Raw genomic sequence first — 22,944 nt, 5'->3', positions numbered from 1 at the left:
AACCACAGAATTTCAGGTGTAGAAAGAAACTTGACCAATTCATGGCCTGGAAAGCCAACCCAAGGAGAAGGTATTTTTGAGTCTTGAGTGACAGCTAAGGGTGGATAAACTAATTTCTGTCCCAACAGATGGTGCTCCAGCTATGTTAGCTGAAATTGCGGATTTATTGGAATTTTAAAACAAGACACCGATGTTCTCTTATTGCTTTGTTCCACTATGTGATATAGATTGAAAATATTCGTATTCCGTTTTCTGGAGCAGACACTGATGTGGGAAACAAAGGAAGAAGAAAATGTATTAAATTTCCTTACTACCTACAGCCCATTGACAAGTCCTTGAAACAGCAGGGTGACATTCCTCTAGGAGCTCAACCGCCTCGATGTAGATATTTTGTTAAGGGCAAAAGGCAACCTTAGCCAGACCCCAGGATCGTGTGAGTCTACTTTAATGCATAAAAATTCCTTTGGAAACTTCCTTTATCTCTACCCCCCAAGATACATGTTGGCAATTATCCCCAAGCATATGACCCACTGATAGACATCTGAAGGGTTTCATGACTAAGGGTTTACTAAACAATAATAAATGACATTTTCCAACAATAGCTAGCCCCCCTCAGGATCCTGGAAACCTCCTTGTCAAAATACCTGGGAGGTCTGTGCTCTCCCTAACCCCCGCCCAACTTGAAAGTATATAATGGGCCACTCCTCATGACCCTAGTGCCGCTCTTCCTGCCCACGGGTCTTGTCCCTGTGCTTTAATAAAACCACCTTTTTGCACCAAAGACGTCTCAAGAATTCTTTCTTGGCCCTCGGCTTCGAACCCTAATGTCTTCCCTACATCAGAGATCACTAAAAAAAAAAAAAAAAAAAAAAAAATTAATACATAAACTTTTTCAAAAAAGAAAGAAAATTTAGTATTTGAATTGAGATGAATCATACATACGAGATTTTGAAGACTTAGTATGGAAAGAAGAAAATAAAACATTTCAATAATAATTTTTATACTGAATATATATCGAAAGAATATTTTGGATCTATTGGGCTAGACTATAGCATTAAAATTATCCTCACCTATTTCTTTTTAGTCTTACTGTGGTTACTAAAAACGTAAAGTTCTGCATGTGGCTCCGGTTGTATTTCTAGCCCCCTTTCCCTCATGCCAGGGCCCTGTGGGAGAGGGGTTCAGTGGCCCTGCTGTCCTATTAAGTGTTCCACCTGCTAGACATGCCTGATTACTTCCTCAGCGTTTCATTGGATTACTTCTTTTAATCCTTTCACTTCCTGTGCACAGGCTAGATTGGATTCAGGTTCAAGGTGTGGGCGGCCTGGCTGTTTCCTCCATGAGGCATCACACCAGGAGGTACTAGAGTTCTGTCCTTCTGATGGTAATGTTAAGTAGGAGCTCCTAGATCCCTCCTCGTAAATTTGCATTTCCCCTTTCAGACAGCAAATAATCCCTGTAAAGATCCAGCTCCCATTTATCTACAGAATAGTTTTTAGCATTCCTTGCTGATTTTCGTCTGAAGCCGTCATTTCCCTAGGGATTGCAAACTGGTGTTCTTTTAATTCTACCTTTCTTCCAAATTTATTAGCTGAACTTACTCTGAGAAGAAGAGCTTTCCTTCTTCACTAGGACTATCTGAAATAGTTCATACAGGTAAATGCTTCTTTCCCTTTAATTACCAAAAGAGTTGGTGTACTAATTATGACAACGGAGTTTCAGGTTTTTATGTTGTTTGCTTTTTTTATTTCCTGTGCATTTTTTAAAGTTGTGGGGTTTTTTGTTTGTTTGTTTGTTTTTTACTGTTAAGTTTTTAAAAATAACTCTACTGGGATACTATTCACGCATCATGCAATTTCCCCCTTTAAAGTGTACAATTTGATGGTTTTTAGCACATTCTCAGAGCTGTACCAACCATCACCACAACCCATGTTGAAGCGTTTTCATCACCTGGCGGGAGACTGTGTACCCATGCCCCGTTCCTCACAGACACCCATGTATTTACTGTCTCACTGGATGTGCCCACTCTGGACATTTCGTATGAGTGGGATCATACTGCATGTGGTCCCGTGTGCCTGGCGTGTCCATAGCGTGGTGCTTGCAGGATGCATCCATGTGGTAGCATGTGCCAAGACTTCGTTTCTTTTTATTGCTGAATAATATTCCACTGTATGGTTATTCCACATTCTACTTATCTATTCGTCAGTTGATCCAACATTTGGGTTGTTTTCACTTTTTGGCTGTTATTTACAATGCTGCTATGAGCATTTGGATATAAGGGCTGTGTGAACATATGTTTTCAGTTCTCTTGGGTGTGGATCCGGGAGTGGGACTGCTGAGTCATGTGGCAGCTCTGTGTTTAGTCATTGGAAGAACTGCCAGGCTGTCTCCAGGGCTGTTGCTCCACTCAGTGAGGGGGCTTGTTCCTCTAGATCCTTACGGACACCTGGTGCTCCATTTGCTGCCCTTCTGTGGAGTGGGAAGCAGTGTGGCCTTGGCATTTCCCTCATGGCGGATAATGTTGAGCACCTTTTCATGAGCTTGTGGGCCGTTTGTGTATCTTCTTTGGAGAAATCTCTCTTCAGTCCTTTGCGTATTCTTTAAATGGGTTGTCTTTGTATTACCGGGTTGTAAGCATTCTTTTAATATCTTAGGTGCAAGTCCCATATCAGATATATGATTTGCAGAAATGTTCTCCCATTCTGTGGTCTTTCTTTACATCTTTTTGTTCTCCCTTGAGGATCATGGGTAAGAGGCATCTTCATTGCTTGTAGTCGCTGTTTTCTGCTACTGAAATTGTCCTGGGCTTAGTCAGGGGGAGCCCCTCCCCAAGGATTCTTTTTCCATCAACACGACCCCCCTCATTCTCACCAAGGCAGAATTTCAGCCAGTGTCAGGGCAGATCAGAGGGCTTTCCAGGCTTCTGCAGTCACAGCCCAAGGGCTCATCCCAGCTCCGTCCCGCTGCAGCGGAGAAAGCAGGCTGGCTCCCACCACGGGCTAAGTCTGTAGTCAGAGATGTGAGCTTCCATTTCTGTTGATGCCCTTGTAGCAGGGGCACAGGTAATGAATGAACAGAAGGCAAGCTGAGGACAAAGCAGAAGTTGACACCCTGCAACCCCACCACCCCATGGGATATATAAGACATTCCTCAGGCACTCCTGGCTGTCCTAAAGGAAAAACAAATAGTTAACCTATAGAGATCACAATCCTGCAAGACCTGTGTCTTCTTCCTCAGTTTACTTACAAAAGCCTTAGCAATAGCTTCCAGAAGGGAATGTAGATACAATTAAATGCCCTTATAACCTGCAGCCTGTCGACAGATAATTTAAGCAGGCCGAGAGTAATGTTCCTCCAGGAAGTTCCCAACTATCTTAATGTTAATGCCTTACTAGAGGGGTAAACAACCTTAAGTTGACAATGGCAAGACCTCTGGTATCCTGTGAGTCTTCTTTAGCATATGAAAGTTCTTTCTCAAAAACTCCCGTTTTCCTTACTTCCCCCAACCCACAGTACCTAATCAGCCACCCCTCACAACCCCGGTGCAGCAGCTCTTTTTGCCTTGCGGGTCTTGTCCCTGTGCTTTAATAAACCACCATTTTGCACCAAAGACATCTCAAGAATTCTTTCTTGGTCTTCGGCTCTGGACTCCACCCCACTAAAACTCACCTATATTCCAAAACCACATCACAGGGATGCACGAGCACTTGGCTCCAGGAGTCCCAAACACACTGGGTCTGCTGTTACTGCTGACAAAACCCAAAGCAGAGACACGAGTGGCTGTGAAAGAAGAAAGGGATTTATTTCAGTGAGGCCAACACTGGAAAGACAGCGAACTAGTGTCTCAAAGGCTATCTCCGAAGTGCCAAAAATATTTCCAGGTATATATAGGTAAACGTGGGGCAAAGATGGGTGGTTATGTGCAGGTGGGCAGTGAAGGTCTAACTGATCATTGTCTCAGAGTCAATCGCCGGTGGTGTCTTGCTGGCTCAGGGCAATCCTTGTTGCTGGAGGGGTAGTTTTGTTCCCTTGAGGAGATGCTTTGCCCATAGGGTCTTCCCCCTGAGCCAAGAGGCCAGATGGAAAGAAGAACCCAACCGGAGAGTTTGAGGTCAAAATGGAGGCAGCCCAAGTCCCCAGTCATATGCTCCCCCAGAGTGGTTTTCACCACACCCAGAACCAAACAATCATGTAGGAGAAGTTGAGATAAGGCCCTAGAGAGAGCTGGGGTACCTCTGACCTTTCTCCAAGGGCAGAGATGAACAGGATAACATCTCAGCCCTTCGTCCTCAGACAAGAGTAAATAATGCTTGGAAGATTAGAGGTGGAGCAATATTTACCCACTCTCCCTGATTAAAAAACAAACCATCTGAGCCTTAGCAAAGGGAAGAGGCTGGTGGGTAGGCCCGTGGGGGCATTCAAGCTGTGCTAACGTGGAATACAGGAAGAGGTCAACATTCACTGGGTCTGTGGTGGACACTGTGGACCTTGTCCACATGTTACTCCTGGCAATTCCCACAGAAACTCAACAACATGTATGGTGTGACATTTATTGTTTCCATTTTATAGATGAAAAAACTGAAGCCGAGGGGGTTTTAGAGACTTGCCAAATGCAGGCAGCTAGATAAAAGGGGGCAGCATGTATTCACCTGATTTGAAGGTCCAGTTTCTCCTGCGGGCACACCTTGGCTGGGAGGGCACACAGACACTGGAACCCCCGGACCACCAATCCTACACGATGCTCCTTCCGAAAAGGCCCATGGTTCAGGAGAGCTGGGAAATGCTACATGGGATAAGCTTCTTTTATGCTGTCACAGTTCAGGTGACTTAAGTAAAGGCTCTCAGAAGTGCAGCAGAAAAAAAATGAACCTTGTCAGATTCAAAGTTTCCTAAATACCTTGAACCAAGAAACACCCCCCCCCCCGAGGGTCCCAAGAACACAGCACTGGAGAAAGCTGTCTATACTCGTAATAAAGCGTGTTGGCCTGTTTTCCCCATAAACCAGCAGCGAGCAATCTGGGAGCGACAGTTTGCCTCCTGTGGTTTACCCAGTTCCCTCTCCCCTTTCAGTGGTTGGGTTTAGTGTCCTCTGAAGCTTGCGGCCTAAATCACTCATTTCAGTAGGGAATGCAAAATAGTGATGTCTCTGTTTCCTTTATCCTTCACCATTTATTCACTAGGAAATTCCTGAATTGCCAAGTGAAGATTCTTTGCCTGTGAAACCGTTTCTTCGTGACTTCTGTAGGAACACTATGGGAACAGTGAGTCTGCAAAAAAGTGGATGGGGACGGGCTGCTAATCCGGAAGCATTCACCAAGCTTTGGGGGCAGCACAATGGATTCATGACAGGTAGGACCCAAGAGATAAGGTGGCAAGACAGTACACATTCATATTCCAGATGGTGCCCAGGCCTCTGAGTGCAAGTGTCCCCAGTTCTCACTGAACTCCCGAGTTTCTCAGCTCACTTATTTACTACATTCTTTAAATTACTAAAGCCATCTTGGGGCGCCTGGGTGGCTCAGTCGTTAAGCGTCTGCCTTCGCTCAGGTCATGATCCCAGGGTCCTGGGATCGAGTCCCACATCGGGCTCCCTGCTCCACGGGAGGCCTGCTTCTCCCTCTCCCACTCCCCCTGCTTATGTTCTCTCTCTCGCCGTGTCTGTCAAATAAATAAATAAAATCTTTAAAAAAAAAAATTACTAAAGCCATCAAACTAATGTGTGCCTCCCTAACTGCCAAAGAAAGGCAGGTGTTGGGCTGGAATAAAAGTGGGCCGCTAGACAAAGCAACACGTCTATGTTTATAAAACACTTTCTCATCCACTAAGTATGCCTCAAAAGTTGCCTCTTGTCATCACAATAGCCCTCCCAGACAGACAAAATGATCATTATAACCCCTATTTCCAGAAGAAAACGTGTGAAATGAAGTGTGTTAGTTCATAAGCACATCTACTGTTTCCTCTTTTCCTTATTTTTTTGCTATTTTGAGAATTAGGTGAAAGAATGTAGCTAGTTTATTACCATGTGAGGCATCACAGAACTGCCTGCCATGAACCCCTGCATGGGACACCCAACTGGGGACCAGCAACCCTCCTACAAACACGAGCACTGCCCTGGACACACAGCGTGTGCAAGCTGCCTACACAACTCTGGCCCATACAGGTGCTCCGTAACAGGGCCAGCTTTCCCCCACTGCGACCAGCAATCTGTCTGAGCTCACAGATCCTCTTCCTAAGTCAACAGGGAAGCGCTGAGGACAGCCCTGTGTGTGATTGTCATTTCCAAACTTGGAGGGGCATGTGAGATTCTTCCACAAACCTGGGACTCAAAGTATTCAGCGATGTCTGCATTTTTACCTTCTATACTCTGTCCGTGTAGGGACCATGTAGGGTGGTTAGGCCTTTCTTAAGTTTTATGAAATAATGTAGCTGGATCTCTTGCCTACTGTTATGTTCTCTTATACATTAGACCATATAGCCTGCTCCATATTTAAAGGTTTTATCCATTTATTTGAGAGAAAGAGAGAGCACAAGCAGGGGCAGGGGCAGAGGCAGAGGGACAAGCAGACTCCCCGATGAGTGCGAAGCCCCATCGGGGCTTGATCCCAGGACCCCGAGATCATGACCTGAGCCGAAGTCAGGTGCTTAATGGAAAGAGCCACCCGGGCGCCCCTGCTCCATATTTATTTATTTATTTATTTATTTTTTAAGATTTTAGTTGTCAGAGAGAGAGTGAGAGCACAAGCAGTGGGGAGTGGTAGGCAGAGGGAGAAGCAGGCTCCCCCTCAAGCAGGGAGCCTGACATGGCGCTCAATCCCAGGACCCTGGGATCATGACCTGAGCGGAAGGCAGATGCTTAACGGACTGAGCCACCCAGGTGTCCCAATCCCTGCTCCATATTTAAAGTAGCAAAGACACATATGAACTTGGAAGAAAGTCCCTCTCATTGTGGCAACATGAAATCATGGGGAAAGCATGGCTCTCAGAGTAAAAACGAACCGGATTCAGATCCCAGGTTAGCTGCTCAGCAAGGCATTTTTCCCTTTATATATTCCTTTATTGAAATTCTCTAGCTCGTAGTCCTCCATGCAGTGGGAAACTAACAGAAGGCTCTAAAGAGCATATTTAAAAACAATGCTGTGCATCTGGAATTGCACAGGCTTTTGCTGGTCTGTCCTTTGTCAAGGTCAATCAGCCGCCCAGCGCCCCAGGCGGTTACATCCAACCTACGGTCCTGCCAGTGGTGCCCGACAGCCCGGTACGCTACACCTTCACCAAGGGCCTTTCACGGGACCCGACCGTCTTCACCTGGGGCCCGCAGAAGGCCGTGGAGACCCGAACCGAAGCCTCCCCCTCCCCTTCCCGATCCGACGCCGCGGGCTCCTGCGCCGCGGCCGCGCGTCCCCACCCCGGCCTGCTGCGGGCGGTGCACGCCGGCACTCCCGGCCAAGGTGCCCTTGCGAGGACGCGGGCATACCCCGTCTTGCGGACGCAGGACCCCGGCCCGTCGGCGTCGGGACGGTCACCATCGCGCCAGAAGCGACCGCCAGCCAATCCTCGGCGGGGCCCGGCCGTTTTACGGCAGCAGGCCCCGCCCCCGAGGGGCGGTGAGAAGGTGTGCGGCGCGCGCGAACCAATCCGCGTCGCCACGTCCAGCCCTGCGTCCTCCCATAGGCCGAGAGCCGGTTGGCGCGGCGCGGCCGTAAGGCGGAGCCGGCTGTCGTGAGGCGAGCCCGCGGGCGGGTGCGGTGTCAGCGCTGTCCGCTAGGCTGGGTGTCGTTGGGCTCCGAGGAGCGGAGGCGAGGGCAGTGTGGGCGGTCTGGTGTCGGGCACGGCCATGGCGGGCGCGCTGGTGCGGAAAGCGGCGGACTATGTCCGGAGCAAGGACTTTCGGGACTACCTCATGAGGTGACGAGACCCCCGGGCCGGACCCCCGGAACCACCAAGGTCTCCCGGAGGTCGGGTCCGCGCCGCCCGGGTCGCGGAGCCACAGGGGCGCGGTAGCCGGGCAGCGGGGCAGCGGGGCGGTGGTCGAGCGGCGGGGCGGCGACGCGGCAGGGGCCGGCCGGGCGGGGGACCGACGCGGCAGCGGGGCGGCGGCGGCCGGCCGGGCGGGGGACGGCGGGGCTGGTGGACCAGCGGGCAGCGAGAGAACCCTCGCCCCCGGCGCGGTTTCCTGGCTGGAAGTCGCCGAGTCCCCTTAGTGGGGCGGGGCCTGGTGCACCTGTCCGGCAGCTGCGCGCCCAGGTGTGCGGTGTCGGTGCCGGGATGCGGGGCTGGAAGGCGCCAGGGGGAGGCGCTGTGAGAGCGCAGGTGCGCGGCAGGTGCGCGAGGACTCCTCTCCTGCCCCCACGGAAATACAGATGCTGAATCCAGCTCGCCTTTCGGTTTTTTCGTTTGAAAGACTTTCAAAGCCGGGAGGGGAGTCAGATCTCACATGTTTGTGTGGGTTTTGTTTTTTTTTTTTTTTAAGCATTTTTTTATTTGACAGAGAGACAGCGGGAGAGGGAACACACGCAGGGGGAGCGGGAGAGGGAGAAGCAGGCTTCCCGCGGAGCAGGGAGCCCGGTGCGGGGCTCGATCCCAGGACCCTGGGACCATGACCTGAGCCGAAGGCAGACGCTTAACCACGGAGCCACGCAGGCGCCCCTCGCATGTTTTTATATACGAATATTCTGCCAACCAAAGTGGAGTGTCTCCAAGGACATACTTTCTCTTACTCGATTTCCTTTCCAGTTAGAATCAAAGGGCATTTGCGAGTAAAGGCCTGAAGACACACTTTCTGTATTTTATTTTCTCCTCGAATCTTGAGACGCCGGCTTTTATTTCAGAATATTTAGTATAACTTTGAAACAGTTTTAAATAGTGTTTTTTTTTTAGGGGTATACTCTTTCGTTTTCCTGGGTTGTGATTTTAAAACTTAGGTAGGTGTAGGGTCGCGTTTTGGGTTTGTTCTTTTTTTTTTTTTTTCTTTCAATAGTTAATAGTGTGGTAAAGAAGCAAAGTGATGACAGCTGAGGAGAAATAAGTCCTATAACTATCCAAAGGATGCAGTGTGAAGGCAACTGAATTTTTGCCAATATAAAAAGGATTAATTAAGCTTCTTACCCACAGCCCTGCTATGCTTTTGTAAAGAAGAACAAAACATAAGGAAGAAAACTTCATTGTGTCCCTCTTTCAGATCAGAAATGAGGTTCTTCTCACCTCCTCGAGAACTTGTTCTATCTACTTTGTACTCCCTACCATCTGAAGATCTGGATTCTTTTTACAGCCTACTGAAGGGATATAGAGATTTTTCTAAATTAAAGCTGTTCCAGAATTTTAAAAACTATTTTAATAACATAGTTGAGCGTTTCAGAAAAAAATTTAAAATCATATCTCATACAGATTTAAAGTTCTGTCAATCACATTTTATGAGTAAGATTGAAATGTCTTTCTTACTAAAGTGGATTTCCAAGTGTATTTTTTCTTTTTAAGATTTTATTTTTAAGTACTCTCTACACCCAACATGGGGCTCCAACTCATAATCCCGGGATCAAGTGTAGCATGCTGTATCGACTGAGACAGCCAGGCACCCCTCCGAGTTTATTTTGAGATGTTGATTTTTTTCACTGAGAAAGAGGAGTTAAGGAAACAGGCTCTAACCATAGGTAGTGTGTGGACTTTGATTGGATCCAGCATAGAAGAAAACAGCTGTAAAAGGCATTACCAGGACAACCAGGGACAATTCAGTAAGGTCTTAATATTAAATAATTCCTGACAATTTTTACTAGAAGTGATTTACAGTATTATTAAACCCAAATGACTGAGTTAGAACCCTAGCCCTGGTAATTTTTAGCTGTGTGGTCCTGGGCAATTACTTACCTTTTGTGCTTTGGTAGCTGTTTAACAATATAGCGTGGTGCTTGACGAGAGTAATATTCCATGTTTAGTTCCCTGGGTTCTGATACTCTCTTTTTGGTGCCTTCCATCTCTCATGATTTCTTACCTTAATGAGGATCTTGAATCAAGAACTTCCTGGACCTCTGTCATTATTACTTTTTAAGTAATCTCCACGCCCAGTGTGGGACTTGCACTCATGATCCTGAGATAAGAGTCATGTGCTCTACGGACTGAGCCAGCAGGCACCCCATCTTTTTTTTTTTTTTTTTAATTCTTCATATACCTTCTTGATGGGGTAAAAAAAAGATAGCTCTTTTTGCTTTTGCTGTTCCTGTCCTCATTCCTTGCTGTCTTTGCATTCCTTCCCTGTCCTGAATTTTGGTTAGGAAAAATAAATGAGATTGAACAAGTAAGTTGTGAGGTGTAGGACATAGGCTTTAATGATGGAGTCAGTCACAGTCTACAGATTTACCCCCCTTCCTGAGAGGTGAACGGGTATGTGTATATGCATGTATGTATTTGGATATATACGTGTAAAGGATGTTTTCTTAAGCAGAACCTAGGTCATGGAGTGTTTTTAAATTCGTTAGCCTGTTAGCACACTTACAAATCTGAAATTAATGGGGTGTTTGCCATGAATATTCTTTAGTTAATAAGGTATGCTATTCTAATTTTAACTCCTTGTTTTCTGGAAAGCTTTAAAGATTTCTCCTTACTACCCAGGTGAGAAGTTGCAGTAGAACAACAGGGACCCCTTCCCAAATGATAGAATAGCACAGCTGGAACAGACCTTAGGAGTCTGATAGTCCAACACCTCACTTGCCACATGGGAAACTGATATTTAGACCAAACTTGAGACCCTCTGGACACCAAGTTTGTGGAGCCACAGCGGGAATGTGGGGTTAGGAATTAGAGGAAAATAGTAATGCACAAAAATGGGTCAAAAAGAAGTAGGGTTGGGGCGCCTGGGTGGCTCAGTCAGTTAAGCGTCCAACTCTTGATTTCGGCTCAGGTTGTGATCTCAGAGTCCTGAGATCGAGTCCTCTGTGTCAGGCTGTGTGCTCAACGCAGAGTCTGCTTGTCTGTCTCCCTCTGCTCCCCACCCCTCGCTCGTTCTTTCTCTCTACCGTAAGTTAGTTAATTAAATCTTAAAAAAAAAGAAAAGGTGTAAGGTACTTTGTGCCTCTTCTCTCTGCCATGCTGCTTCTGGCACCCTGCCCCTGGTTTTCCTTCCCCGCCATATAACTGACCTTCAGACATTTCGTGAAGCGGATAGTGTTGAAGCAGGACTGGCCACAAGAGAGCCTTGTTGTCTGTACAGTCCGGTTTCCAGAGGTCTTTTCTATCATCCAGTTAGTTTGGACCAGCCAAATGGTCCAGTGGAACATCAACCCATTCTAGTTGTGAAAACGTCCTCATTTTAACTTGAATTAGAAAATCTGGTAAAACTTGGTGACAATAAATAAGATGTAGGTGAGCATTTTCAGGCTGCAGGAGAACTGCAGCTTAGAGCATCTCAGACTTTTACCTCACTTCACTGTAAGCAGTGGCTTAGAGACCCTGTGAGGCTGTTGCTTGGACCCCTTAGTACTATCTAAGCAAGTGACCAGTTCTGCGGACTAACAGTGCTTTCAGAGAAAGCTAACAGGTACTGTCTGCAGTGTTCAGGAGACATTATGAAAATAAAAATGAGCTTAGAGGAAATCTCAAACCTACCAATCACTTCCAAATTAAAGAGAAAAACAAGATAAGGTTTTTGGCATTTTGTTTTGTTTTTAAAAACCACATGGTGGTTGTCCTTCATCACCTCCACCATCATCCTCAGCCAGGAAGGTTGAGTTTCCCCCTGAGAGTTCAAGGTTGTAAGTCAACACAAGAAGAAAGACCCTTATACTTTTTTTTTTTTTTAAACTTCATGGAAATAAAGGCAGCATACCAAATAAAGAGAAAAATCAAGGGTATTTTTTTTTTTAAGATTTATTTATTTGAGAGCATGCGTGCACACTGGTGAAGGAGTTGGGGGTGTGGGATAAGGGAGAGAATCTCAAGCAGACTCTGCACTGAGCGTGTAACCCAACTCGGGGCTCCATCTCACGTCCCCAAGATCATGACCTGAGCCAAAATCAAGAATGGGACACTTAACTGACTGAGCCACCCAGGTGCCCCAAAACCAGGGGTATTTTTTTTTTTACATTTTTACATTACTCTCCCCAAATTGAAGTTTGTGTGTTGCTTATAAATTTATCATTCTTTGGAACAGATATTCATACACACTAAGAAGCTTTTCCTTTTTTCATTAGCATGGCTCTGCAAAAATAGGCATTCCAGGTTTTCTGACTTAGTAGTTGATTCATGCTTTGGACAACTGACATAGAATTAAGGGATGTTGAGTTGTGGATTTTTGTATTTACCAGTGTTGTTTAGAATTATTTTATTCTCTGATTGTTTTACAGTCATTAAATCACTAAGTAATCAACATTACGTTCTTTTAGAATTTTTATTCAACTTATTTAAACTCTAACAAAACAGCTCACCCATTTCTCACATCCCCCACCCCCTGCCTCTGCCAATCACCAATCTGTTTTCTGTATCTATTGAGCTTATTTTTTTGGTTTTGTTTTTTAAGATTACACATAGAGAGATCACACAGTATTTGTCTTTCTCTGACTTATTTCACTTAGCGTAATGCCCTTGAGGTCCATCCACGTTGTAGCAAATGGTAAAATTTATTCTTTGTTATGGCTGAGTAACATTCCATTGTATATGTACTACAGTTTCTTTATCCATTCGTCCATCAGGGGACACTTAGGTTGTTTTCATATCTTGGCTGTTGTAAATGCCGCAGTGAACATAGGGGTATACATGGCTTTTCAAATTAGTGTTTTTGTTTTCTTCAAATACCCAGAAGTGGAATTGCTGGGTCATATTTAATTTAGTTTTAATTTTTTGAGGGACCTCCATACTGTGTTCCACAGTGGTCACACCAGTTACATTCCCACCAACAGTGCACAACCAGTTTACATTCCCCACATCTTTGCCAACACTTACTTTTAATGTTTTTGATAGTAGTCATTGTAACAGGTGTGCAGTGATACCTCGTGGCTTTGATTTGCATTTTCCTGATGATTAGTGAATGTTGAGTATCTTTTCATGTACCTGTTGGCCATCTGTATGTCTTTTTTGGAAAAAAGTCTATTCAGATCTTCTGCCCATTTTTTAATCATGCTGGGTTTTTTTGCAATTGAGGTGTATGGGTTACTGTTTTGAATATTAGTCCTTTATCAGTTATATGATTTGCAAATGTTTTCTTCCATTCAATATGTTGCCTTTTCATTTTACTGATGGTTTCTTTTACTGTGCAGAAGCTTTTTAGTTTGTTGGGAGTCCCACTTACTTATTTTTGCTTTTGCTGTCAGATTCAGAAAATCATTGCCAAGACCAGTGTCAAGGAGCTTACTGCCTAGTTTTCTTCTAGGAGTTTTATGGTTTCAAGTCTTTAATCCATTTTTGTGTATAGTATAAGATAATGGTCCAATTTTCCCAATACCATTTATCGAAGAGACTGTCTTTTCCCCATTGTATGTTCTTGGCTCCTTTGTCATAATATATTGACCAAATATGTGTGGGTTTATTTCTGGGCTCTATTATGTTCTATTGATCTGTGTCTGTTTTTATGCCAATACTATACTGTTTTAATTACTACATCTTTGTAATATAGTTTGAAATCAGGGAACTTGATGCCTCCAGCTTTGTTCTTCCTTTTCAAGATTGCTTTGCCTATTCAAGGTCTTTTATGATTCCATGCAAATTTTAGGATTGTTCTATTTCTGTGGAAAATGCCATTGGAATTTTGAAAGGGATTTCATTGAATCTGTATATTGCTTTGGGTAGTATGAACATTTTAACAATATTAGTTCTTCCCATCCCTGAGCATGGAATAACTTTGTGTTTATTTGTGTCTTCTTTAGTTTCTTTCACTAGTATCTATAGTTTTCAACATACAGGTCTTTCACCTCCTTGATTAAATTTATTACTAGGTCTCTTATTCTTTTTGATGCAGTTGTAAATGGGATTATTAATTTCTTTCTGATAGTTTATTAGTGTAAAGAAACACAACAGATTTCTGTATACTGATTTTATGATCTGCAGCTCTACTGAATTTAACATTTTTTGGTGGAGTCTTCAGGGTTCTATTTTATATCATGTCAACTGCAAATACTAACAGGTTTTTTCCCTAAGATCTTTTGTTTTGTTTTGTTTTTAAGATTTATTTATTTGAGAAAGAGCACATGAGCTGGGTGAGGGCAGAGGGAGAGGGAGAGACAATCTCAAGCAGAGTCCCTGCTGAGTGTGGAGCCCTTCTCGGAGTTCAGTCTCACGACCCTGAGATCATGACCTGAGCCGAAATCAAGAGTCACTTGACGGACTGTGCACCCAGGTGCTCCTTAAAGATTTTATTTTTAAGTAATCTCTACATCCAACATGGGGCTTGAGCTCAGAACCTCAAGATCAGAAGTCATGTGCTCTACCAACTGAGCCAACCAGGGGCCCCACAAACAGTAACAGTTTTACTTTTTTCTTTCCAATTTCAATGCCCTTTCTTTTTCTTCCCTAATTGCTCTGGCTAGGACTTTCAATATTATGTTGAATAAAAGTGGCAAGAGTAGACATCCTTGTTTCCAATCTTAGAGGAAAAGCTTTTAGCTTTTTCACCATTGGGTGTGATGTTAGCTGTGTGCTTGTTTTATGTGGGCTTTATTATGTTCAGTTACTTTTTATCAATACAGTCTGTTTCTCGTTTGTCGAGAGTTATCATAAATGGGTGTTCAGTTTTGTCAAATTTTTTTTTCTGCATCTGTTGAGATGGCTCATATTTTTTGTATCCTTCATTTTGTTGATGTGGTATAGTGTGGTATATAGCACGTTGATTTGTGGATGTTGAACCATCCTTGACTCCCTAGAATAAATCTCACTCGATCATACTGTATGGTCCTTTTAATGTATTGTTGAGTTCAGTTTGCTAATATTTTATTGAGGATTTTTGCATCTCTGTTTATCAAGGATATTGGCCTGTAATTTTTCTTTTTGTATGGCATCCTTGTTTGGTTTTGGTATCAGGGCAATGCTAGCCTTGTAGAATGTTTTTTTATAAGAGTTCTCCAGTGAAGCTCTGTGGTCCTGGACTTCTCTTTGTTAGGAGGTTTTTGATTACTGATTCAATCTCTTCACTAATAATCAGTCTGTTCAGATTTTCTATTTTATCTTGATTCAGTCTTGGTAGGTTGTATGTTTCTAGGAATTTATCCATTTCTTCTAGGTTGTCCAGTTTTTGGTGTACAATTATTCATTGCTGCATCCCATAAATTTTGGTATGCTACATTTCCATGTTCGTTTGTCTCAAGGCATTTTTTTATTTCTTCTTTGACCTATCAGTTAGTAGCATGTTGTTTAATCTCCATATATTTATGAGTTTTCCAGTTTTCTTCATGTAATTTTTAGTTTCATATCCTTATGGTTGGAAAAGGTGCTTGATTTCAATCTTAAATGTATTAAGACTTGTTTGGTGGACTAACATATCTATCTTGGAAAATGTTCATGTGCACTTAAGAATATGTATTCTATTGCTTTTGGATGAAATGTTCTTTTCTGGTCTGTTAACTTCATCGGGTCTAACTTGCTAGTTAAGGCCAGTGTTGCCTTATCAATTTTATCTGGATGATTTAGCCATTGATGTAAGCAAGGTATTAAAGTCCTCTGCTATTATTAAATTGATGTCTGTTTCACCCTTTAGGTATGTTAATAGTCGCTTTATACATTTAGATGCTCCTATGTTGCAACTGTTATGTCTCCTTGTTGGATTAACCCCTTTACCATTATGTAAGACCCTTTTTTGTTTCTTATTACAGTCTTCGTTTTAAAGTCTATTTTGTCTGATATCAGTATAGGTAACTACATTCTTTTGTTTCCATTTGCATGGAATCTTTTTCTATCTTTTCATTTTAAGTTTGTGTGTTGTAGACAGTATATAGATGAATCTTTTTTTTTTTTAACCAATTCAGCTATTCTTTTGATTGAAGAATTTAGTCTATTTACATTTAAAGGAATTGTTAGGTGGGTATGTGCTTATTGCCATTTTGCTTATTTTCTGGATATTTTTGTAGTTCTCTGTTACATTGTTCTCTCACTCTATTCCTTTGTGGTTTGATGACCTTTATTTTTTGTCATTTACTCTAGGTTTTGCTCTGTGGTTACCATGAGGCTTATATATAACAACTCATATCTGTAACAGTCAGTTTTCAGTTGATAACAACTGTAAGTTTGATCTCATTCTAAAGCTCAACATCCCCCCCTTATTTTATGTTTTTGTAATATTTTACATATATCTTGTCTGTCCCTTAATTATTGTAATCATTGTTATTTTTACTATTTTTGTCTTTTAACCTTCATACTAGCTTTATAAGTAATTAATCCACTTACCTTTGCTATATATTTATTTTTCCAGTGAGATTTATTCTTTCATATGTGTTCTTGTTGCTAATTAACCCCATTTCTTGTAAGGCTAATTTAATGGTGATGAACTTCTTTAGCTTTTGCTTGTCTGGAAAATTCTTCTCCCTCCTTCAATTCTGCATGATAACTTTGCTGGGTAGGGTGCAGTTCAGGAAGAGTTCTGAATTGAAAACTAAATTATCTCCAAGTTGACATTTTAGGTTTTGAAAACTACATCTTTTAAAATATTTTTGTGGGAAAAAAATGTGCCACTGGTAATTTATGGCTAATTAAATATGGTTCTTTGTTCAGATCCTGAACAAAGATGGTTTAAGAATAATGACACTGCAAAAACCAAAATATACAGTCAAGAAATGGGCAGAAGACATGAACAGACACTTCTCCAAAGAAGACATACAAATGGCCAACAGACACATGAAAAAGTGCTCAACATCAGTATTAGGAAAATATAAATCAAAACCACAGTGAGATACCACCTCACACCAGAATGGCTAAAATGGACAAGTCAGGAAACAACAAATGTTGGCAAGGATGCGGAAAAAGGGGAACCCTCTTACACTGTTGGTGGGAATGCAAACTGGTGCAGCCACTCTGGAAAACAGTCTGGAGGTTCTCCAAAGAGTTGAAAATAGAGCTACCCCACGAGCCAGCAATTGTACTACTAGGTATTTATCCAAATGATACAAACATAGTGATCCGAAGGGGCACCCGCACCCCAATGTTTATAGCAGCAATGTCCACAATAGCCAAAATACAGGAAGAGCCCAGATGATGTCCATCGACAGATGAATGGGTAAAGAAGAGGCGGTGTGTGTATATATATACCATGGAATATTACTCAGCCATCAAAAAGAATGAAATCTTGCCATTTGCAACAGTGTGGTTGGAACTAGAGAGTATAATGCTAAGCAAAATAAGTCAGAGAAAGACAAAGACCATATGATTTCACTCATATGTGGAATTTAAGAAACAAAACAGATGAACATAGGGGAAGGGAAGGAAAAATTAATAAAAGATGAAAATAGAGAGGGAGACAAACCATAAGAGACTCATAACTCTAGGGAACAAACTGAGGGTTACCGGAGAGGAGGTAGTAGGGGGATGGGGTAACTGGGGGATGGACATGAAGGAGGACACGGGATGTGATGAGCACTGGGTGTTGTATGCAACTGATGAGTCACTAAATTCTACCTCTGAAACCAACAACAACAAAGAGTAGTGACACTGCAGGTGAGTGTAGTCCACAATCTACTAGATTACACCGTCTGATCTGGTAAGGCAATCCACCCCTTCTGCCACAAAGCACCCTGCTCAGTTTGGACTTCCTGTGACATAGACTTGGATAACACAATCTGTTACCACAGTTGAAACATAATTTGTTCTAACAATTCACTTAACTTTGAAAGGCTATTTCTAGGCTTCTTGTATTTCATAATAGAACCTATTTGAAGAATATTATTAGCACTGTCAACAAATATTTTCATGCTGGAAATTAGAACCTTCTCAACCTCTAAGTCAAAACAGTGAGAAGAGCCGTTTGGATGTGTGTTTATAAAGGATTTTATCATTTTACTTCATTAACTCTTTCAGTATATAAACTTTTAAGATTTTGCCTTCCAGAACAATTAAGCTATATCCTGCAAAAAGAATTGCCATTTCAGAAATAGAAGTAATTCATTACAAAACTTTTGATGTATTTTTAAATGGTTTAACATTCAGAAAAACACAATGTTGAAAGTTTTTACTATTCATTCATTCAACAAAGACTTTCTCAATGCTTGTAAGTGCCAGGCACTGTTTGAGGTTCCAGAGTTTTGAAGTGAGCAAAATGTATAATTACATGACTATTTTTAGGGGCTTTCGTTCTGGTGATAACCTGTTAGTAAAAATGGCGAGCTCACCGTTGCTAGAGTTCTGCAGCACTCTGTTCTCTTCTCGTCATTTCCAGAGAAATGCCATGTGCAACCCTGGGCCACAGAAGGCAGCAGAGCATCGTCCCCGTGGCCTGTCCAAATGACACGTGCCACGAATGTCAGCACACGCCAGAGCTCACTTAGTACAAAGAAAGAATGTAAAATATCTCATTGCTAAGTTTTTGTTGAGTGCATACTCAAATTAAAATATTTTTGATATGTTAGAATAAACTTAAAATTCTATAGTTTCTTTTTACGTCTAATGTGGCTTCTAGAAATTTTAAAATTACATACGTGGCTCCTAGTGGTGACTTGCATTATATTTCTATTGGACAGCTTCACTCTAAGGCTCATGTTTATTTTCATAAAATCGAGGTTTAATTTTGCTGTGTCCAAGTTGTTGGGAATGTGTGCTGCTCAGCTGGTCATTCTGCTGCTGAAACACACGTGTGAGGTTGAAGTAACCTCAGAACCGGAGTCTTTCAAAGCACCTGATCTTTTTTTTTTTTTTTTCCCCCTCCCACATCTCTCCTGTCTGAACCTTGGGGACTCTTCACAAAATAGTACGGTAAGAAAACTGTTCTATTTTTATTTTAGGCTCTTGTAGACTTTGTGCACTGCCAGACTTACAGACAGCAGGCCTGGCTTCCTTTGCGTGAGCTAGCAGATGCGGCTGCGGCTGCGGCTGCCGTGCCTTGTGGCCCTCCCAGTGGCCCCTCGGTGGTCCTCATCCACTCGAGGCGCTCACTCCTGGCAAGACCAGTGCATCACCTGCTGAGCTGGACCAAACACGTATTTCCAGACAGGGAAGTGGGAACTAGAAGCTTGCACTAGATAGAAAGGATGCATTCTTAACTTTCTAAGGTCGGATCTTTTAGTAAACTAGTGTGGAGATCATTTTTACCTTTCATGTTCTTTTTAAGAAACCTGTCTGAAGGGTCGCTCAATGTCCATCACCACAAGTGTGTATATCGCCCCTAACTTGCAGAACTCTGTTCATGTGTAACAGTCCTCACACTAAAACCTGTGACGCCACCATTTGAGCGCAAGCCCCCCAGGGCTACTTGAGGTGTCAGATCTACGCCATGGTCCTGCTCTTTGGCCCTGTCTGTGGGTGGAGACGCCTTTGTGCCTGGTGGTGGAGAACTCTCCAGGCTCTGTTCCAGCCCCAGCTCTATGCGTGAGAAGGTAGACATTGGGACCAACGCGCAGAGCAGAGCTATCTATGGAAAGAGATGAACTAGAAAAAGATGAAACTAGACCAAAGTGGAGAAAGGCCCGGTCAGCAGGGGAGGAAAGGGAGACACTGGCACAACAGGGAGCTGAGAAAGCAAGGGCCTCCCTGGAAAAGGACAGCTGGGGACAGAAGGCGGCTGGTAAGGGAAGGAGAGGCACGCTCCCTCTCCAGGCCTCTCCAGAGCTCCGGTGGGGAGGGGGGGGGAAATGGCCACCCCATGTCCAGGCGTAAGAAATAACAGTTCCAAAAGTGTGGGTCTTCCTCAGACAATATCCAGTCCGAAGACAAGAGGAGTCATTAGCCACCCCAGAACCTCCGAGATCCTTTACACCAGCTGCGTCTGATTTTCGGGGTCGTAACTCTGCTGTAGACGCTTCCCTGCTTAGCTTGCTGGCCCTGTGGGGGCTCTGGCGCTTTACAGCTCCTGGTGGCCTGGGCCTCCTGCTTACGTTGAAGTGTGTTATATGAGCGTTTTGGAATATTCTATCATGCCAGACATAATTCTCGTTTACTTTTCTTGTATTTCCCTGGTTTCCTACTTCTTATGGAAGTCCGGATTTTAATGACTCCTGGTCAATATTAGAAATGCATTCAGCAGCCTGAATTTATCTTAAATGCTCTGAGGGGAGAAGTGGATCGCTGATAATAGTCTGATAACTGAAAAGGGTGTTTAGCCAACAATGTGTGGTTTCTCTCATACTTTAAAGTATTGCAAATTGTACATTAATGAAAGAATTTTCAATTTAATGGGAGAAGCCACTGAACTTAGTTCAGCCTCAGAACCTCAGTCGATTGGATGTTGCTGCTGTTAAACACGGACGTCGTTTTGCTGTCCTGGGACGGCCGCCGTCACAGCCTGAAGAGCTGTTGAGCCTTTTCCAGGCGTAGGTTGCTGCTAGGACTTCAAAAGTATCTTCCAGTCTTAATTTCTTAGTATCTCTGGGGTTCTGAGTTATTTCCAGGCTCTCTGATCTAAATACATCTCATAGCTGAAAAACCGGTTCTCCCCTTTTAAGTTGCCTTCTTCAGAAACAATCTCCAACCTAGGATCGGCGTTGTAAGAGAGATTGACAAATATCTCAATGAAAATTTGAAAAAGAGATTTTGATAGTTTAAACATTACATTATCGAGAACAGTCATAAGGAGGTTTAAGTTGCGGCCGGCGGGAATTGGGTAAGGAGTTAATCTGATTTAAAGTTCGCTCAGTGGGACGGAGATTACCTAGCGGTAAGCTGGAAGTTGGTAGGGACTTTGGTGAAGCGCCAAGTCCTTTCTGACTCGGGGCTCACCCTGGAAGAGCCGCCAGTGGCCAGGCAAACCCTTGAACAGTCCGTGCCCAGACGTTAAGCGGCCATCTGTTAACCAGTAAACCTGCATGATGTAAACATGAAGAATCGTTTCTAACATCCCCATTATAGTTTAAAGGAAGAAAATGCAGTGTTCACACCCCACCTTACCCTTCTCCTCTCCTCTCCCCTCCTCTCATTTTGTAGCATTTCTGGGGCCCTGTAGCCAACTGGGGTCTTCCCATTGCTGCCATCAATGACATGAAAAAGTCTCCAGAGATTATCAGTGGGCGGATGACATTTGGTAAGGACACAGATTTGAATAATTGGGAGGACTTTAGGCTCCTGTTCACATTTCAGGTTTGTAGCTCCAGATACTACAGTCACTATTGGAACATACCGTACCGAATATGATGGCATGGAAGGGTGTTGCTTGTGCATGCGGAGGAAGAAAACAGTGTTGCTTTGAAATGTTTATCCAGGAAGTGTTAAGGTCCTGTGTGCCTTTCAGCTCTAGTACACACAACTGAAGAATGTGTCCTCTGGCACTTTCCTTGAAATCCTGGTATTTGACCATAAAAGCCTCGCGGGGATTAAGTGGCCATTCTTTGAGACAGCGGGTTGTGAACAATTCTAAGGGGACAGAAAAAGCAGCTAGAGCAAACGGCCCACTCTAGCAAACAGACACGTGCCTAAAACGTTTACTAAGTAAAATACCTCACAGTAGAGAAAATATAGGATGAGCTTCCCATTCTTGGGAGTGTTTAAGCAACAACTTTTATCGTGTGGAAAGTTTTAGCAGAAGCGATTCTTTTTCTGATGAAGGCGATTGAGCCACCGATCTGTGATCACACCGGCTCCAAGTCTGCTAGATTGTGAGTCTTTGCTTTGCTGTTTCTGGCAGCTCTCTGTTGTTACTCCTTGACATTCATGAGATTTGCCTACAAGGTACAGCCTCGAAACTGGCTTCTGTTTGCTTGCCACGCCACAAACGAAGTAGCCCAGCTCATTCAGGGAGGACGCCTTCTCAAACACGAGTAAGCAGATCCCGATTTAATCGTTTTTGTCTTGAGGACTGGGGAGAGTGAATGTGTGTGTACTCAAATCTCAAGGCCTTGGGGGACTGGGTGTGAATGTGTGTGTACAGAAGCAGGTGTTACCAGTTGGGGAAACTGGATTCGGAGCAAAAATGTGCTGTTGGGAGAGAAGAAATGTGCTGTTGAGTTAAAAACCTTGATTGGTCAGTGAACGCAACGCAAATTAACATTTTTATAAAATGATAAGTTGAAATTAATGTAAAGGTGTCTCTTAACGCCACTCAAGGTCTTTGGGCGGGCAGTGAAATTTGTTTCTCATTGAATTTTTCTTCATGTTTGTCTCCAGGATGAGTAAAAAGGCATCAGCATAACAGTGGAACTTGAGAAAGCAGGTCTGCCGAGGGACAGTGTCGCCCAGCGCTGCTGAGTCATGGAGCCCATCCTCAGAATAGTCTTGCTAAGGAAAATAAGCTGAATGCTATTTTTACTAACCACAATTTTTCTAGAAATAGCTGAGAGTCCCTAAACCAACTCTCTGCTGCCTTACACATACCAGATGTTTTACTTCTCTTCATAAAGAGTAGCTCAAAATATGCAATCAATTTCATAACTCCCAGTGATGGTTTTATCTGCAGTAATATGTATATTACCTGGTAGAATTTACTAATGAAAAACTGAAGAGAGAAAATTTGCAATTCTTAGCACTAAAGTACTCAGAATCCTTAACTCTTTACTGACCACGAGACCACCGAGGGTTGGCCACATGCGCTGTCCTCGCCAGCGACAGAGAACGTGTCTGTGCTTCCGCGCGGCGTGTATATTCAAGTGCTGTAACCTAATGGCAATAAATGATTTAAATATTTGTCAAACGAGTATGATTAAGCATCTTGCTGTGCTAGACTATCCCTGAAAAGACCGGGTAAGAGTGGAGCTCCTGGGAAGGTGTCCCCGCGGCTGGAGGGTGGCGGGCTGGTGCCGGGTCTGCGGGCGCCTGGCGGGAGGGGGGCCCCGCAGCGGCCACGGCCCTCGCCTGTCTGCTCCCATTGCGCAGTGAAGGCAGGGCTGTAACAGCTTCGCCGGGA

General features: G+C 43.6%; 1 protein-coding gene and 1 long non-coding RNA gene across 2 annotated transcripts; one reads left to right on the top strand and one right to left on the bottom strand.

The window, feature by feature from the left end:
- Positions 1 to 1,031: 1,031 nt before the first annotated feature.
- On the bottom strand, positions 1,032 to 4,917 carry LOC112819539 (uncharacterized). The gene is made up of 3 exons (XR_003206894.2): positions 4,649 to 4,917; positions 3,669 to 3,779; positions 1,032 to 3,169 (listed from the first exon to the last, which is right to left on the bottom strand). It is a non-coding gene; the product is annotated as an uncharacterized lncRNA (long non-coding RNA).
- Positions 4,918 to 7,725: 2,808 nt separating this feature from the next.
- MPC1 (mitochondrial pyruvate carrier 1) lies at positions 7,726 to 22,731 on the top strand. The gene is made up of 5 exons (XM_073894219.1): positions 7,726 to 7,904; positions 17,851 to 17,854; positions 21,033 to 21,129; positions 21,730 to 21,862; positions 22,209 to 22,731. Exons 1-5 carry the CDS (start codon positions 7,834 to 7,836, stop codon positions 22,231 to 22,233), a joined length of 330 nt encoding a protein of 109 aa, XP_073750320.1. The 5' UTR covers positions 7,726 to 7,833; the 3' UTR covers positions 22,234 to 22,731.
- The last annotated feature ends 213 nt before the right edge of the window (positions 22,732 to 22,944 follow it).

The sequence above is a fragment of the Callorhinus ursinus genome, unplaced genomic scaffold, assembly GCF_003265705.2.
Source record: "Callorhinus ursinus isolate GAN/ISIS: 27379988/994484 unplaced genomic scaffold, GSC_fseal_2.0 scaffold6, whole genome shotgun sequence".
Classification (NCBI taxonomy): domain Eukaryota; kingdom Metazoa; phylum Chordata; class Mammalia; order Carnivora; family Otariidae; genus Callorhinus; species Callorhinus ursinus.
The sequence above is the reverse complement of the archived record's forward strand: the minus strand, read 5'-3'. Positions and strand labels throughout refer to the sequence as shown.

Excerpts from the sequence above, each read along its gene's own strand:
- MPC1 (XM_073894219.1), top strand. The coding sequence starts at position 7,834 with ATGGCGGGCGCGCTGGTGCGGAAAGCGGCGGACTATGTCCGGAGCAAG. Across the intron at positions 21,130-21,729 it reads CAGTGGGCGGATGACATTTG|CTCTCTGTTGTTACTCCTTG; the intron begins GTAAGGACACAG and ends TGTTTCTGGCAG. Across the intron at positions 21,863-22,208 it reads GGACGCCTTCTCAAACACGA|GATGAGTAAAAAGGCATCAG; the intron begins GTAAGCAGATCC and ends GTTTGTCTCCAG.